This window comes from Mobula birostris, chromosome 7 (assembly GCF_030028105.1).
Source record: "Mobula birostris isolate sMobBir1 chromosome 7, sMobBir1.hap1, whole genome shotgun sequence".
NCBI lineage: Eukaryota > Metazoa > Chordata > Chondrichthyes > Myliobatiformes > Myliobatidae > Mobula > Mobula birostris.
Window position 1 is genome coordinate 44,528,722 of NC_092376.1, and position 18,216 is coordinate 44,546,937.

An 18,216-nucleotide genomic window follows, 5' to 3' on the forward strand; every position below is an offset into this window, starting at 1 on the left:
AGAGAAAATTGTTTATCTCTTTAAAAGCATTCTCTACCATTCTGGTAGACCATATCGGATTTGTACTTCTGCTTCATTTACTTGCCTCCTTTGCAAAAACCTTGGTGGTCTCACTTAATAATTAATGTATCCCAGTCTTGTAAGTTTTAATTGCCATCCATGATCTACTGGGGACAAACTTCCTACGTAACATGTCAGTGTATATGTTTGCATAATGCAACAAAGATCCATTTTAACCAGCTGTAGCATTGACCTACTTTTTGCTACAGTTCAATCTGTCTGTATCCTCTTGCTTCGCATAGCCATGACTCTCACTCGGCAGCCATTGTTTGGGCTTTGCATTTTCATGTTGTGCTTGCCTCATTCTGGCTGCTCAATGATTGCCATTAACTCAATACGTTTAATGTTTTCCTCCTTCACTCTGCTTTCTGCCTTCTTTTTGTCTCTCTCTTGTTTTTTATCATTTAGCCCTACTTTCGCTATTTCCTTAAAATGTATTTGCCTGCTGGGTCCTTATTATTTCAACCAAATAATTTGTGTGTAAATTCATTCAAGAACACATAAGCAATGTTGGTAGAGCCTGTTCTTGATGGTTGACAGATAGCAGATTGCATTGGTTATGTAACCTAATTTTTATTACTCAATCAGCCCAAACACCTTTCAAAATTTCTCCCATTTTTCAAACAAAAACTAAAATTCAAGATTGAGTTCAAATAAGTTGAATGTAATCTGAATCTTATCTGTCCCCAATAATGGTGGTCGGGCTTGTGTGATCTGAACTTTATCTGTGCCCAGTAATGGCGGTAGAGCTTGTGTGATCTGAAATGAGGCCACTGTTTCTGCAGTTAATATCACAATCCAGCCTTAAGTTTAGTAATCTGTTCATGGAATGCCCAGAGATAGGATCTCAAGCGTCTCCTGCAGGAAGGTAGTACACAATAGATCCTGTCAGGACTTTGTTGCCATGAAACCAAATCCAACTCAGATCCAAGAGACTCTCTTTTCTGTTAAGTTGCTAATTGCACCTCTCGGGGAGTGTACTGGTGCAGGATCAGATTTGGAATTTTAAGAAGTCGTCATTCACCAATAAGGAAAACTGTTTCCTCCTCTATATTTGTTTACAGATCCATGTTATGAACTCTCAAAGTTTGGCTGAATAAAGTGTTAGATGTTTAGCATGGAGATGCTGGCAAGAGAGGGAAATGTTTTGATGAAATGGTGTACATATGACTTTTTAAATCCAGAAGAAATGCCTTGCTTTTAATTGGCAGAAACCAGAGTGAGGAGAAAGACCATTAAAATGGGAAGTGGTGGGGTTTCGGGGTGGAGAAGAGAACTTAATTACTTTCATCCCACTATATTAGATTCAAACTAGCAAGGACATCAGCTCTGATGTCACTCATATCATTAGAGACTGATGAGGAGACTGAAGATTTTTCGGGCCAGTAGGCAGATCAATAATGGAATTTTTTTATATTTTAGAGATACAGCATGGAACAGGTCCCCTGGCCCTTTGAGCTGTGTCACCCAGCACCTGACTGATTTAACACTAGCCTAATCACGGGACTGTTCACAATGACCAATTAACCTGCTAACCGGTGTGAATCCTCGGTTACCTGATAATATAACTCTTTGTGGATAATTGCTGGTGAATAGAGTAATAGAAGGACAAAAATATAGATACTTAATGCGGTCTAAAATATATTTCTTCACACAGATGTGCCTTGCATATTTAGCGGGACTCAGATTGGAATGTTGGATCCCCATCAGTCACTTTTTGGATCCTGTGAATCAGGTCAAAGTTGGAATCTAACAAGCGATCGAGATGAAATTAATGAATACCCAGACCAATTTGCACCATTCATTGGAATTTTTGATAGCACCAAAGAAACTTTTAAAGACGGCTTCTTTCCTGGCACCATTTTCAGATTCCCTCTCCGTAAGAAGCCATCCTATGTGAGCAGCAATGTTTACAATAAGGAGAAAGTTCTTGAGTTGTTTGAGTCATTCAAAGCAGACGCCAGCTCTGTTTTGCTTTTCCTTAAAAATGTGCAAAGTGTGACGTTGTACAGCAGGGAATCCAATGGGACAGAGCGAATGCTTTTTAGGGTGAACGCCTCTGAGGGTAAGGAGCTGAAGCATGAGAGGCCAAACTCCTTAAAGATCCTAAGGACTGCTGCAGATCGGTACTGCAGTAATATTCCAAACCACAATGTGACATGTGTGACCTACCATGTGGACATAATGACAGAAGATGTAACCTCAAAGGAAGTAAATGAAATGTCCTGGCTTGTCTGCAGCAGTATTGGCGGCAGAGGAATGTGCAATGAACTAGATTGTTTGGCTGAAGACTTGAAGTACATTCCCAATATTGGCATTGCCATGCCTCTCCTTGGTAGAGAGGAAGTGAAAGGGGCTGAGGCTGAGTTCACAGGGCGAGCATTCTGCTTTCTTCCTTTACCTCCAGGGGAAGAAAGCAAGACTGGTTTACCGGTGCACATCAGTGGTTTCTTTGGACTGACGGATAACAGGAGAAGTATTAAGTGGAGAGAAGTGGACCAGTGGAGAGACCCTGCTGCTCTATGGAATGAGCTCCTAGTTAGTAACGTAGTTCCAAAAACGTATGCCACCCTCATTCTAGAAGCTATAAAACGAATGCAGACTGGAAAAGATCAAGATTCTCCATTAACTCCTGAAGCAATTCACAAAGTATGGCCTGATATTAACAAAATTCGTGTACACTGGAAGCCAATTTTAGAGCCTCTCTTTAAGGAACTGATTCAGCATCCTGTTATCTATTCAATAAATAACCGTTGGGTGAAAGTTGACTCGGTTTATTTCTGTGAAATGGACATCGGCAGTGATTGCACAGAGACTGTGCTCAACTTCCTTACGAAGATGGGAGTGCAGATAGCTCAAGTACCTGCAAATGTCTCCAGTGCTGTGCAGGCCTTCAGTTCTGATGCAAGGAACCTAAAGAAAGTCAGTCCTACTCTGGTACGGCAGATGATTAGGAAATTTCGACATCGAGGCAGCGTTGAGGAGAAACTTCAACTTCTGGAGTACATACTGAGTGACCGCAACTTTGGAGAATTGATTGGATTGGAGCTACTTCCTCTACAGAATGGAAGCTTCAAATGTTTTGACTCCTCTGCAACAGACAAGGATGCTATTTATATCACCACAGCTGATCATCCTCGGTAAGATTTCATAACATAAAATGGATCTGTGTTTGAGTTGTGCAGGGGAACGGGGAGGTTGGAGCTACAGGATTACTGCTCACCAGCGTCATTGAGATCTGATTTGGGAGTGATAGAGAACTGAATGGTCAGGGGAATAAACAAGTGGATGTCTAGAATGGAGGAGATTTGTGGCCAAAAAATAGCTGAAACTTTGCTTTCATCAGTACTATCAGAATCAGGTTTAATATCACTGGCATATGTCATGAAATTTGTTGTAATGTGGTTGGAGTACATTGCAATACATAATAAAATCTGTGGACTGTAGTAAGAAGTATGTATATATATTTAAAAAGTTAAATGGGTAGTGCAAAAAGACAAAAAGAAGTAGTGAGGTAGTATGGGTTCAATATCCATTTGCAAATCTGTTGGCAGAGGGGAAGAAGCTGTTCCTGAATCATTGAGTGTGTGGCTTCGGGCTTCTGTACCTCCTTCCTGATGGTAGCAATGAGAAGAGAGCATGTCCTCGGTGATGGGTCCTTCATGATGGACTCTTCCTTTTTGAGGCATCGCTTCTTGAAGATATTCTGGATGCTGGGCAGGCTAGTGCCCATGATGGAGCTGACTGAGTTCATGACTTCCTGAAGTTTATTTCGATCCTGTGCAGTACCCCCCCCCACCCCCACCCTCCCAATACCAGATGGTGATGCAGCCTGTTAGAATGCTCTCTATGGTACCTCTGTAGAAATTTGTGAGTGCCTTGTGAGTGTAAATTGCATTAATAAGCATTAGTGGGTGAAAACAAAGCAATCATGAAATTAGGTTAGACATTAGTGCACTTGATATTCAAGTTTATTGTAATTCAACCATATGCATATATACAGCTAAATGAAATAACATTCCTCTGAGATCAAAGTGCAAAACACAGTACATAAATCCCATACAGCACACAAAATAAATTTTTTTTGCTCATGAGCCATGCATTGAATGACACTGGTCACATTGCAATGCAAATTTCGAGTAATGCTGACATAAGTTGGTGCTCAAAGCTCCATCAAAGATGAACTTATTGTCATATAGACAAATGCATGTGTGCACGGATCCAATGAAAAACTTACGTTTAGCAGTATCATAAGCTCATAGCATCGTAAACAACACTCACAAGAAAAGTATAAAATATCTATAAATTATACACACTGTTTACAAGAAAAAACACAATTAGAACAATAAACAAAGTCCATTTTAGTGTAAAGTGATCAGATTGGCCACAGTGTTGCTAAACTGTAGAGATTAGAGATTTGCCTTTTGGTTCAAGAACCTAATGGTTGAAGGCCATGCGGCGATAGTTTGTGGAACGGTCTGAAGAGATTTAGGAGCCCAAGGTATTGTGATTTTTGCTTTATTTTTTAGTTTAGAGGTACACCCTTTTGACATGAGGAAGCTTGACCCGGCAACCTCAGAACTGAATGAATGTTCAAACAGCTCCAAAAACACAGAGGGTATCAAAACTAACAGGAAATGCTCATTGCAACTTTTAGAGACTGAGCTCCTTATTCCAGAAGTGCCTTGAGAATCCCCCAGGGATCGTGTTCTATTGTCTGTTCAGGATGGAATGTCAGGACCTTTGAACACGATGCAATTCCAAGGAATCTGTAGAACCTGCAGCTGTCTTGGGCCAAGTCCCTTCATCAGGACTCTGATAACTCTAGTTCTGATGATGGATCTCAACCTGGAAGTGATAGGATATTAGTGGAGAGTGCATTGGTCTCATCAAGTTTCCATTATCCATTAAACTGAAAGCACCCCTGGAGTAAATATCTAATAGGTGTGATCCCCCTACTGTAGCTTGCTGCGTGTGGCACAGCTTTGCAAACAGTAGGCAGCAGTCAGTGGCAGGAGCAAAAGTCCAGGAGCGCGAGCCTCAGAGTGAGGAAGCAAAATCTAAAGATTGGTGGGAAGAAGAGGATGACGAGGGCTACAGGGGTATTACTGCCTGACTGTAGCAGCTTCAACTTCCTGCTGAGTAACTTACTCACTTGATTACTGAGCAACTCCCTTTATACAGAAATGCAGCTTGAAAAGTTAACGTTCCCAAAGGAAACCAACGAAGCGTAGCGTAGGCCCCTTACTGATGCCACAGAATGTCAAGCAGTGAATGAAGAGAGCAATAGACTCATGCGTGCTCCTCTGCCCCTGCAGGAAAGCAGTCAGGCAGTACAGCTCCCTTCTGTCCATGGAGAATGGCCATCTGCTGACAGGCAGCAACCCTTTGCTGTTAAGCTACCATGGATCTTGGGTGCACTGGAGAGTATAATCGGCCTAGATGTGGTACCTCCATGCTCAGAGAATATATCACCATATTTCCTGGTGGTATATCTCTGTTCCTGAGAAGGTTCACGCTGCTCTTGTGTGACAGAAGCAGAGAAACTTTTTAATGGGCTTTGTGCTCCATGCCAGATGCCAGGTGGACTAGGAGACATCAGTAGGGGACTGCCAATTAAGTCCTTGCAAAGAAATGTGAAGATTGTGCTCGCCTAGCTCAGCAGGGGCCATGTGTTGACCAAATCCTGTGTTGTTCTAACATTTTGTTCTGTACTTTATGTTATTGGAGGATCTGTTATTACCACAATGGTAAATTGAGTAATTACAGACCCTCTGGCTTTATCCCCTATGACTGACTGTTGAGTCTGTACATCATCTGACTGTTATTGAAGCATGGAGTCACCAGACGAATCTGCAAGAATAATTTCCTAAAATGCAGAGATGACCTTTGATTTCTTTTCCCCCTCCTTAATAGATCACTTTTTCCCGGACTGGAAGGGAGATTTCTAGCTGAAAATTTGAAGCCATCTCTCCTGTCTGCCCTGAGGGAAGCTGCGGAAAGCCGAGGTAAGACACATCTATTGGAATACATTTTACTGCACACTTGTGTTTCACTCCATTTTCCTGCAGCATTTGGGGGTAGGTTTCATACTGTTGGAGAAAGGCTCTAATATGACAATCTGAGACTCACTATATGAAAGTGATGTGGTTTTGTGAAATGGGACTTCCTCCGTTCTGGGAAGAATATTTCAGGCTGAACTTTTCACAAACTTGGTCCCTAAAAGCATTGGAAAGCCAAGCTCTCTAGCACACCCCCAATGAGACTCTCGATAGACATAGCTTGAAAGGAATGAATTTAGATAAGAACATAATTATTGTACCATCCAGTGGTATAAGGCGAACTTGCTGTACTGATAGGGGTCCTGATATACTGGGATTTCTAGGTGTCATTTCTCTTCTGGTACCAAAATCACCTTCCTCCACCTGTCGCCAACTTTGGCTGTAGTAACATCAGAGGTCTTGAGTATTGAATCCTGGCACCTACTGCACTTACAGACTTTGGCCCAGAATCAATAGGTAACAAGAACTTTGTTTCAAACTCATCTTGAATGTATTTTTCCCTGGGGCATTTTCTCCAGTTAACTCATTTTTTTGGAATATCTAATATTCTGACAAAATTGAGTGGCTGCAACATTCATTAGTAAGCTTTGTCACAACTTATTAATGCAGGTGCAGCTCTTTAAGAGTATAAGTTGCAGGACACTTACAACAGGTGAGTCTCCTTAGGCACCATTGATCTCTTCGGGAGAGGAGACAAGCGAGACCCAATGAACTGACTTGGTGATGTACATAGGTTCCTTGTTTGCAATGACATTAAAAAAAAAATTCTTAGCCTTATTTTCAAATCTCTCTGACTTTGTCTCCTCTTCTCTCTGAAACATCCATTAGTCATACAGCTGTGCTCCTCAAATTCTGGTCTCTTGATTGTAGCAAACTTGTACGTTCCACCTTTTGGCAGTTGTGCCTTCAGCTGTCAAGGATTAAAGGATTAAAGCTTTGGAATTTTCCCTTCCCTATCCACTCCCTATTTATCTTTCCAACTTTAAAAAGAATTTTAGATTTACCTCTTTGACCAAGTCTTTAATTGGTTACTTCTGGTGAATCAAATAGTATTTTCCAATTTCAGTGAAATGCCCAGTAAATTACTGACTAGACCTGGCTGTTCCCTGCTGCCCTGGACTGTGTTGTTGAAAACAGTTCCACTTCAGTGTTCTGTAATCAAAAAAATGGCTTGTCTCTGTTTCAAAAACAACACATACATGATGCTGGAAGAACTCAGCAGGTCAAGCAGCCTCCAGGGAGAGGAATGAATAGTCAATGTTTTGGACTGAGACCCTTCCTCAGGACTGGAAAGGAAGAGGGATGAAGCCAGAATAAGAAGGTGTGGAGAGGGGAAAGAACATCACCCAGCAGGTGATAGGTGAAACAAGGTGAGGGGAATGTGGGTGGGTGGGGGAGGAGTAATGAAGTGAGAAGCTGGTAGGTGATAGGTAGTAGGGCTGAAGAAAAAGAAATCTGATAGGAGAGGAGAATGGACTGTGGGAGAAAGGGAAGTAGAAGACGGAGCACAGGGAGGTGATGGGCAGGTGAGAAGAGAAAGGGTAGGTGGGGAGCTAGAATCAGGAATGGAAAAGCGGGGAGAAATTTACCAGAAATTAGAGAAATAGATGTTCATGTCATCAAGTTGGAGGCTTACCAGATGGAATAGGAGATTCCTCCAACCTGAGAGTGGCTTCATCATGACAGTAGAGGAAGTCGTGGTCCAGCATGTTGAAAAGGGAATGGGAAATAGAATTAAAATGGTTGGCCACTGGGAAAACCCACATTCTGTGGTGGGCAGAGAGAAGGAGCTTGTCTAACCGATGTAGAAGGGGCTACACCTGGAGCAACGGGTGCAGTAGGTGACCCTGACAGACTCGTAGGTGAAGTGTCGCCTCACCCGGAAGGACTGTTTGGAGCCCACTATGGAGGTGAAGGGGCAAGTGTAGCACTTGTCCTGCTTGCAGGGGTAAGTGGCTGGAGGGAGATCAGCAGGGAGGGACGAGTGGCCAAGGGAGACGTAAAGGGTGATTCCTGCAGAAAATGGAGGGTGGGTAGCAGGGTAAAATGTGCTTACTGGCTGCTCTGTTTTAAAAAAAAAAAAAAAAAAGTGCTTTTAGCTTCAGCTGGCAGGATCAGAGTTCTTATTGGAGACACGAGAGATTGCAGATACTGGAATCTAGAACAATAAACTATCTGCTAGGGAACTCAGCAGGCTGAGCGGCATCTGTGGGAGGAAAGGAGTTGTTGACGTTTCAGGTTGAAACCTGTTGATATGGAGGGATTACACCCACAATTTTGATAATTCCTTTTCTCCCACAGATACTGTGTGATCTGCTGAGTTCCTCCAGCAGATTGTGTGTTGCACAAACTTCTGATTGGTTCCTGACACATAGTTTCTTGAGCTATTTTACATTCAGTGTTATTTATAAATAACAAACAAATTTGCAGGTACAAATTTTGAATTAACTTGTTACCAAGAGCTGAAGAGTTTTATCAATAGAGCTTGGACATCCAGTCATGGTCCAGTCATGTCTCATGTGCCAGAGTGGGAGGAGTTAACGTGGAGTGTTTGGTACACTTGCCATTTCTGGAATTTCTGGGACATCTGCCACAATAGGAGTGAGAAATTTCAATCTGGCTTGGGTGCCAATATATACATTGCATGCATATCTGAGACATTTTTAGAAAAGGGTCAGATGTTTGTATGTAGTAGACTCTGCTTCTAGAAGATAGAACCGTAGAACATTACGGCACAGAAACAGGCCTTTTGGCCCTTCTTGGCTGTGCCGAACCATTTTTCTGTCTAGTCTACTGACCTGCACTTGGACCATATCCCTCCATACACCTCTCATCCATGTACCTGTCCAAGTTTTTTCTTAAATGTTAAAAGTGACCCTGCATTTACCACTTCATCTGGCAGCTCATTCCGCACTCCCACCACCCTCTGCGTGAAGAAGCCCTCCCCCAATGTTCCCTTTAAACTTTCCCCCCTCACCCTTAACCCATGTCCTCTTTTTTTTTTCTCCCCTTGCCTCAGTGGAAAAAGCCTGCTTGCATTCACTCTATCTATACCCATCATAATTTGATATACCTGTATCAAATCTCCCCTCATTCTTCTACGTTCCAGGGAATAAAGTCCTAACCTATTCAACCTTTCTCTGTAACTCAGTTTCTCAAGTCCTGTCAATATCCTTGTAAACCTTCTCTGCACTTTTTCAACCTTATTAATATCCTTCCTGTAATTTGGTGACCAAAACTGTACACAGTACTCCAAATTCGGCCTCACCAATGCCTTATACAACCTCACCATAACATTCCAACTCTTATACTCAGTACTTTGATTTATAAAGGCCAATGTACCAAAAGCTCTCTTTACGACCCTATCTACCTGTGGTGCCATTTTTAGGGAATTTTGTATCTGTCTTCCCAGATCCCTCTGTTCTACTGCACTCCTCAGTGCCCTACCATTTACCTTGTATGTTGTACCTTGGTTTGTCCTTCCAAAACGCAATACCTCACACTTGTCTGTATTAAACTCCATCTGCCATTTTTCAGCCCATTTTTCCAGCTGGTCCAAATCCCTCTGCAAGCTTTGAAAACCTTCCTCACTGTCTCCAATCTTTGTATCATCAGCAAATTTGCTGATCCAATTTACCACATTATCATCCAGATCATTGATATAGGTGACAAATAACAATGGACCCAGCGCTGATCCCTGTGGTACACCACTAGCTGGTCTTGATTTGCATCTACCTTTGTCACTGAACTACACTTTGGCTTTGGATGCTCTAGAAGTTTCATAAAGGTCATCAGAATTTTACAGTTCAGGATTCAGACGATGAGTGAGGAGCTGGGGGAATGGGGTGTGACTTGTGCCTCTGGGGAGACTTTGGGAGTGGAGATTGAATTCATAGTTGTGAAGCATAGAACCAGATTCTATGCCTTGTGCTGTTCCAACATTCCCTTCTCCACCCTGGAAATTTCAGGCCCGAAATTATGATGAGAGTGTTGAAATTGGAAGTGACCATACTGATATTAGTGATTATTGTACAGGCACAGAGTGTAATACTGGAGCTATTGGATGTCTGCATGAGTATCTCATAATAATAATTTACCTATGAGGTTCTAGCATGACATTTGGCAGGACCCTTGAAAATATATTAATCTTCCCTGTGTTTCATGTTAGTGCACTGAAAATGACAACAACGAACATAAGTAACTACTTGAAGGTTTAAGTGCATTTGTTTTATGTGAATAACATAAAGCAAAATGCTCAAACAAAATCTCATTTTCATTGATACTAAACAGACACTACTAAACAGACATTGGGTATTCATTTTACCATTGTCTGCTTCTAGAGTTCCGTTCATTTAAAAGGTCCATTTAGGCAAAGGGATTAAATTATAAAATCCGTTCGTCTGGCAGAATAGTGTCTCTCAGTCCAGTTAATGTGAGAGTACATCCTAATCATTTAGCTTGCATTGCATTTCATTGCTTTTCTGTATTGACATTTTGAGCTTGCAATAGTGTGGTGATTAGCGAAATGCTTTACAGCGCCAAATGTAAAATTGGGGTTTGATTCCCGCCACTGTCTATAAGGAGTTGGTACGTTCTTCCATTGACCTCATGGGATTCCTCTGGGTACTCTGCTTTCCTCCCACATTCCAAAGGCATATGATTAGTGTTAGTGAGTTGTGGGCATGCTGAGTTGGTATTGGAAACGTAGCAACACTCATGTGCTGTCAACGCTTTGATTTGAAGTAAAACGATGCAATTTGATTTACATGTGACATATAAAGCTGATCTTTATCTTTTTAAATCTGTGAATTATGTTCAAATAATTTGTATAATTGAAAAAACAGAATTAAGGAGATGTCCTCCTCCTTCAAAGAAAGATGCTTCCCTTCCCCCATCATCAACGCTGCCCTCAGCTGCATTTCTTCCATTTTGTGCGCATCTGCCCTTGCCCCATCCTCCCACCACCCACCTACACTCCATCCGCCAAAAAAAAGTGGGATCTCCTAGTGGCCACCCATCTTAATTCCACTTCCCTTTCCTATTCTGATATGTCATTCCATGGGCTCCTCTTCTGTCATAATGAGGCCACACTCAGGTTGGAGGAGCAACACTTTATATTCCATTTGAGTAGCCTCCAACCAAATGGCATGATTTCTCAAGTTTCTGGTAATGACCCCTCCCCTTCACCCACTATCCTTCACCATTTCCCATTTTGCTCTCTCACCTTATCTTCTTACCTGCCCGTCACCTTCCTCTGATGCTCCACCCCTTCCCTTTCTTCGATAACCTTCTGTCCTCTACTATCGGATTCCCCCTTCGCCAACCCTTTATCTCTCTCACCAATCGACTTCCCAGCTCTTTACTTCATCCCGCCCATCTCCTGGTTTGACCTATCACCTGCTACCTTCTATTTCTTCCTCCCCTCCCCCCACCTTCTTGCTCTGTCTTCTCATCTTTTTTTTTCCCAGTCCTGATGAGGGGTCTTGGCCTGTATTGTTGACTGTACTTTTTTCCGTAGATGCTGTCTGGCCTGCTGAGTTCCTCCAGCATTTTGTATGTGTTGCTGTTATAATTGTTACTGTCTCCTTTGTGATGAGTTGGAATACTAACTTTAGTGGAAAAAAACTGCAAGGTTATTTCATTGAGAGTATGTTAGTGGATCTTTTCAGGTTTAGATGATTACCAAGAAAGTAGTTGTTAATTGAGGCCTGAAGCCGTATATATCTCATATGTAATATTAAACTATGCATGCTAGTCAGTGCATTGTATCCATCTTTGAAATTGTAATGAATCGAATTAATGCTGTGAATGGAGATGGATATTTTGGCACTAATCTTTTATTGTCCAATAGACCAGGCCAGCATGTCTCAGGCCGTGTATAATAAATAAAGTTATGTCCAGTATAATGCAAGAACAAGTACCATAGTAAAGTGGCATGGTGTCTTGTTGGAGAAACTGGAAAGTTGTAGACAGTAGTAATAGACAGTCTTATTAGGAGGAATCAGCATGACTTTGTGCATGGGAAGTGGTGCTTGACGAACCTTTGAGTTTTTTGAAGAAGTTATCATAAGCATAGGTGAGGGTAGGGTTGTGGATATTGTCTAATTGGACTTCAGCAAGTCAAAGTAAGTTTATTGTCAAAAATGTATATAGAAGTCACCGTATACCACATTGAGATCAATTTACTTGCAGGCATTGACAGGAAAACAAAGAAATGCAATAGAACTTATGAACAACGATCCACAAGCAAAGACTGACAAACAACAAACAACGATTGTGAAAAAGAACAACCATGGCCTTTGACAAGGTCCTGCATGGCAGAATGATCTGGAAAGTTGAGTCCAATGCAACCCAAGGAGAGCTAGCTAGGCCAGGAGTCCCCAACCTTTTTTGCATCGCGGACCAGTTTAATATTGACAATATTCTTGTGGACCGACTGACATGGGGGTGGGGCGGGGGGGAGGGTTGCCAACGGGCAAGAGTAGCAGTCAAATACGTTGTGTTTCCCCCGAGAAAGACTACCATGACCATGAAGCCTTGCATGGGCACCTGTGTGCACATGTGTGTACATGCCAATTTTTTTTCTACAAATCGTTTTTGGCGATTCTGTTCAGTGAAACTACGGTGTACATACATTATTTCTACTTTATACAGGCTGGGTATTTATCATATCATTCCTGCTTTTACTATATGTTAGTGTTATTTTAGGTTTTATGTGTTATTTGGTATGATTTGGTAGGTTATTTTTTGGGTCTGGGAACGCTCAAAAATTTTTTCCCATATAAATTAATGGTAATTGCTTCTTCGCTTTGCGCCATTTTGGCACGAAAGGTTTCATAGGAACGCTCTATCTTAGCGGGGAAAATACGGGACAAGGGCGGTCCTGTATGGGACAAACCAATTTAGCCCAATATAAGGGATGTTCCAGCTAATATGGGACAGTTGGCAACCCTGGGGGGGGGGGCTGTTAATCACGACCAAAATATAGGTGATAAGTCAACTATAAGTCACTTATAAGTGGCTAATACACTCAATTTTGTTTCTAAAAGGGTTTATGTAATGAATTTAATATTAAACACACAGCGCGTATTTTCCTCGCATGAATATAGTGATAAGTCAATTATAAGTCGCTTATAAGTCAATAGCATCATAACATTTTAAGAAACGTTTGGATATTAAACACATAGCACATATTTTCCCCGTATGAACATATAAAATCATTGCAACGCACCAATATCGCTGAATCAGTGGGAGCCCTGGGCTTGTTTCCCTGCAATGAGACGATCCCATCGAGGGGTGATTGGAGACAGCGATACTCGAAGAGGGTTCCTTATGTCCAGTCTATTCTGCAATTTAGTTTTCATTGCATTCATTGCAGAGATATGTTGGAAATGGAAGCAACGTTTTCAGTGCTTTCGTGGCTATCTCAGGATATTTAGCCTTGACTTAGATCCAGAATGCCGGCAGAGATGTTATGTCAAACATACTTTTCAGCCCACCGTCATTTGCAAGCTGGAGGAGTTGATGTTTTTCCTGTGCTGCAATGGATGATGCGTGCGTTCAAGTTCAACAGTGGATGTGACAGGGTATGAGGAAAGGTGCAGCTGACTCATATCGCCAAATCATATCGTTTCCTCGCGGCCCGGCAGCACATGGTTTGCGGCCCGGTACCGGTCCGCAGCCTGTCGGTTGGTGACTGCTGAGCTAGGCGATTGAAAACTAGTTTGGAGATAGGAAGCAGAGGGTGGTTTCTTTGAATGGAGACCGGTGACTAATAGTGTGATGTTGGGACCCTTGTTATTTATGTAAGTTGATTGCAAGTGCACAAAGCTTGATCAGCATGTTTGCAGGTTTCATGAAATTTGGAGGTGTTGTTGACAGTGAAGAAGGTTATTGTAGATTACAAGAGGATCTTGATCAGGTAAGGAAGTTAGCCAACAAGCGGCAAATGGATTTCAATAAAGAGTGAAGTGATGCATTTTTGGAAGCCAAACAGTGCAGGACTTGTACTGTGATAGCACACTAGGGAATGTAATGAATAGAGGGACTCAGCAGAGTTCATTCCTTAGAATGTAGGAGAATGAAAGATGATCTTATAGAAATGTTTAAAAATATTAGAAGCATAGATAAGTGGATGGTAACGGTCTTTTCTGCTATGTCTTAGTCTTATAACAAACAACAATTAACTCTGAGTGGGTCAATCATAAGCACATTTATTTTACTTGCTGCAAGGTAAGACCATCACTGCACAAGAGCTTCAAAAAAACAGATAGCGTAGTCACTCCTTTATGCCCTAGTACAGATACAGTTAAAGGTCATTCTGTACGTCTGCTTAATCAGTGTACTTGGCATTCTTCCAGTAATGCATCTGCTTGTCTTTCTGCAGTTTGTTATATACTCAAGGTCCACCAGCATAATGTTGCCTGAATGCTATTAGAAGAGCACGCTGGTACGACACAGGTTCCATTTTGTTACAGACAAAAATGCCTTTTTGTTGCTACAAGTAATTTCCACAGGGATATAGATTTTAGGTGAGACTGAAAGGGGACCTGAGCGGGGGTGGTGAGTATACGGAATGAGTTGCCAGAGGAAGTGGTTGAGGTGGGTACAATGCAACATCTAAAAAGCATTTGGACAGGTACATGGAGGGGAGGGTCTTCACGGATGTGAGCTGAATGGTGGTTACTGGGGCCAGCTGGGAGGACACTGTGATTTGCATGTTACATTTGGGCTGAAGGGCCTGTATCCCCACAGTATTGTGTTGTAATTCTATGAGTATGATTTAAAAAAAAAACTCTTAATGACAACTACTGCTGAAGAAAGTAGTGAGGGGAGGTGGGGTGATGAGCAAGGGCAGATGGGATTAAAGGTTAATGGACAGTACCAGCATGAGGAACATGAATAAAGCAGAAAAAGTAAAAAAAAAACAAATCAAGTTGGGATGGAAGTCAGGTGTGATGTGAACAGGGAATGACCCAGAAATAGTGCACATTAATAGGCACGGTAACAGGAGTATGAGTTGGTGCTGAGTGCGTGGTTTCTACAGAGTTACAGCTTGGAACATGCCTTCCCTGTACAATTGTTCATTCGTCTAAAATAATGAAGAGGAAATGATGTAGCGCCCCATGACCACTGTGCTCAACCATTTAATCTGTGCCCTTTTCAGATAAAGTTTGTAAATTTGAGAGCAGTTTGAGTAAAAACAATACTGTAATGCCCTGCCAGACTTTCCTACCTACCAGATATCTGAAACATGGTAATCACTGGTGTTTCCTCCTAAATTGTGTTGAATGAGACTGTGTTATAACTTGTAACTCTACTCATACAAAAATTCTGAGAAGTTGTGCTGAACAATATTGTATGCTTACAGACTGTGAATGAGAACATTCTGATGGATGTAGTTGACTAATTAAGAGGCGTTTTTCATTGTTTTATTTTTGATATATATCTGTGAGTTAATCATGGTTAGACATACTGAATAACAATGGGGGACTTCAGTAAGTAATCTGGTGGAAATTATGTTTGAGAATAATACTTCTATAATTTTCTTTCTCTCATGAAAGCAAAATAATAGATTTTTTAACTCAAGCAATGTGTTACCAGTTTAATTTCTAAAATGTAAGCACTTTATTCTTCTACAATGTGGGCGTGCATTCCTCATATCAAGCAGCAATATTAGTATTGAGAGTTATTGCCACATTGACCAGTGATTTGACATTTGCTGGATGCAGTATTTGTAGACTGCTCTCGTGTATCCTACGCTTGATATATAAGCATTTTACCAATGAAAGTATGCTTAAACTGTAATCTCTAACACCAGTAAGCCTTTTTATGATTACCATTAATGATTGTACATTTTCATTTTAACAAGAAAATGGCAGATTTGCAGATGCCTCACAGAATAAATCAAATTCTAGCTAAAAGCTGAAATGATTATTTCCTCAGGACGATTATTTGTGGATGACACAGTGGCTCAGCTGGTAGATCTGTTGCTCTAGAACTTTTGTGACCTGACCTGGGTCCATTTCTGTTTTTGTTGAGTTTGATAGCTCCCCATGACTCTGTGGGTTTTTTTCTGGGTGCTCAGATTTCAGCCCACATTCCAAATGTTGGATGGGTTGGTGGATCAATTAGCTACTGTAAATGTCCCATAGTGTGCAGGTGAGTACTACACTCTGGGGGTGGGAGAGGGAGTTGATGGTGAGAGTAAAATGGACTAGGGTAGGACCAATGGCAACAGGTGCTTGATAGTAAATGCACACTCAGTGGGTTGAAGGACCTGTTTCAATGCTGATTCTATGACTCTGAAATACTTGATGATTTTCAATAAGTTAATGGAGCTTTATGAAGATATTTCTGTCTCTGATAAAAATCTGGGTATTAAATACTGAATTTCAGTCGCAGATTTTCTGAGTAGTGTTATAATATAGAGCCAATGGATAGGGGATTTGCCATTTCAAACCTCAGGTTTTGAAACAAGTTGGTCTACTATTTTGCACTTAACGATGTAATAGCTTATTTTAACAAAGATATTAAAAGTAAAATTTAAAATTTATTTTGACACAGCTGTCCATTCCTGTAGTAGACTGCTCTTCAGTTGTTTCTCATTTTCTTCAATGAAGTTCAGTACTGCGTAAACGTCTTATTTGCATTTATATAGCTAGGGTGCCTAAGACTTTTGCATAGTACTGTTGTAATTTTATGTATTGCACTGTACTGCTGCTACAAAAATAAACAAATTTCATGATGAATGTGAGGGAAGATAAAGCTGATTCTGATGTGAGTATCTATTGTGGACTGAGACTGGGAAGGAGGCAGGGAGAGGGGAATTACGGTTGGGAAAGGGGAAGTGAGAGGGGAGGGAGCGGGAACCACTGGAGAGACAGTCTATAATGATCAATAAACCAATTGTTTGGAATTTGCTCCTGCCAGGTTTACAAACTTGCTCTCCACTCCACATTGACAAATACAGTACTATGCAAAAGAATCAGGCACCCAAGCTATATATATGTAACTAAGACTTTTGTACAGTACTGTAAGTGAAAACTAAATCAAAAAGAAATAATGTGGCATGTATGTCATTTTGAAAAATGTCCTTGAAGAATCTGAAGTTTTACAATTTTTAAGAAATTGCATTACAAAGCAGAAAGAATTTGAAAATTGATTGATTGTGAACTCAATATCCAAAAGTTATTCCTTGCTGAAAAATTAGTTGAACTGGCAGTGGTTTTGGCCCCTGTGCATGTTTAGAGCAGTATTCTTTTGTTTATGGATTTCTAGCTCTGCAGCTTGGATAAGTTGTGGGAGAGGTGAGGACAAGGTGTCCAGGGACTCGAGGGTGTCCAGTGCATTGAAGTTCGTGTAGGATGATGAGAGGTATTGGGAATAGGAACCATGGGAATCAGGAGCTGCTGGTTGATGGTGAAGGAGGGAGAAGGGGAGATGACTTTCACCTCAGGGTGATGAGCAACAGGGTCCAGTGAACTACTGTGTGGGGGGCACAAATTCTGAGTTGGGTGCTGCAGAGAGCACCTGCAGATGTTCGGTCCCAGCTAGTAGTTTTATATGGGCATTGAAGTGAACTGTTAGATCTCTGCTAGCAAAGACTGAGCAGAATCTATTCTAATTCATAATAGGATTTTGAAATTGCCTAATCCTTTACGGTGCACTATATCTCTGATTTGATGATCTTTAAGGCATGACGAAATCTGTCTGGTTTCAAGATTTTGCATCTGATGAAGCCAGCTGAAATACATAGAGCCAAACCAAATTTTGCCAAACAAATAAAGTTGATGCAAAACCTGACTAAATGATACATGGATTGAATGATGATCACTTAAATTCATTTGGATTATAGACACAAGAGGTACTGCAGATGCTGGAAATCTAGAGCAACATACACAACGTGCTGGAGGAGCTCTGCAAGTCAAGCAGCACCTATGGATGGGAACAAACAGTTGACATTTCGGGCTGAGCTCCTCCTGCACATAGTGTGTATTGCTCTTCACTTGGGTTTCTCCTAGTTGTTTCCAGTTGACCTGTATATCTGCTATTATCTCTAACATTTGCAGTGCTCACTATCAGGTTTACTGGA

At 41.4% G+C, this 18,216-nt stretch overlaps 1 protein-coding gene across 4 annotated transcripts in view; it reads left to right on the plus strand.

The window, feature by feature from the left end:
• Positions 1-18,216, plus strand: part of sacs (sacsin molecular chaperone) — a 118,444-nt gene that overhangs the window by 60,459 nt on the left and 39,769 nt on the right. For 3 of the 4 annotated variants that reach the window (XM_072263040.1, XM_072263038.1, XM_072263042.1), the window contains 2 exons: positions 1,718-3,200; positions 5,977-6,068. The exons of the other annotated variant lie outside the window; for it this stretch is intronic. In XM_072263040.1, coding sequence (XP_072119141.1) covers positions 1,718-3,200; positions 5,977-6,068 — 1,575 coding nt within the window. The remainder of the gene's footprint in view (positions 1-1,717; positions 3,201-5,976; positions 6,069-18,216) is intronic. 4 annotated transcript variants of the gene reach the window in all.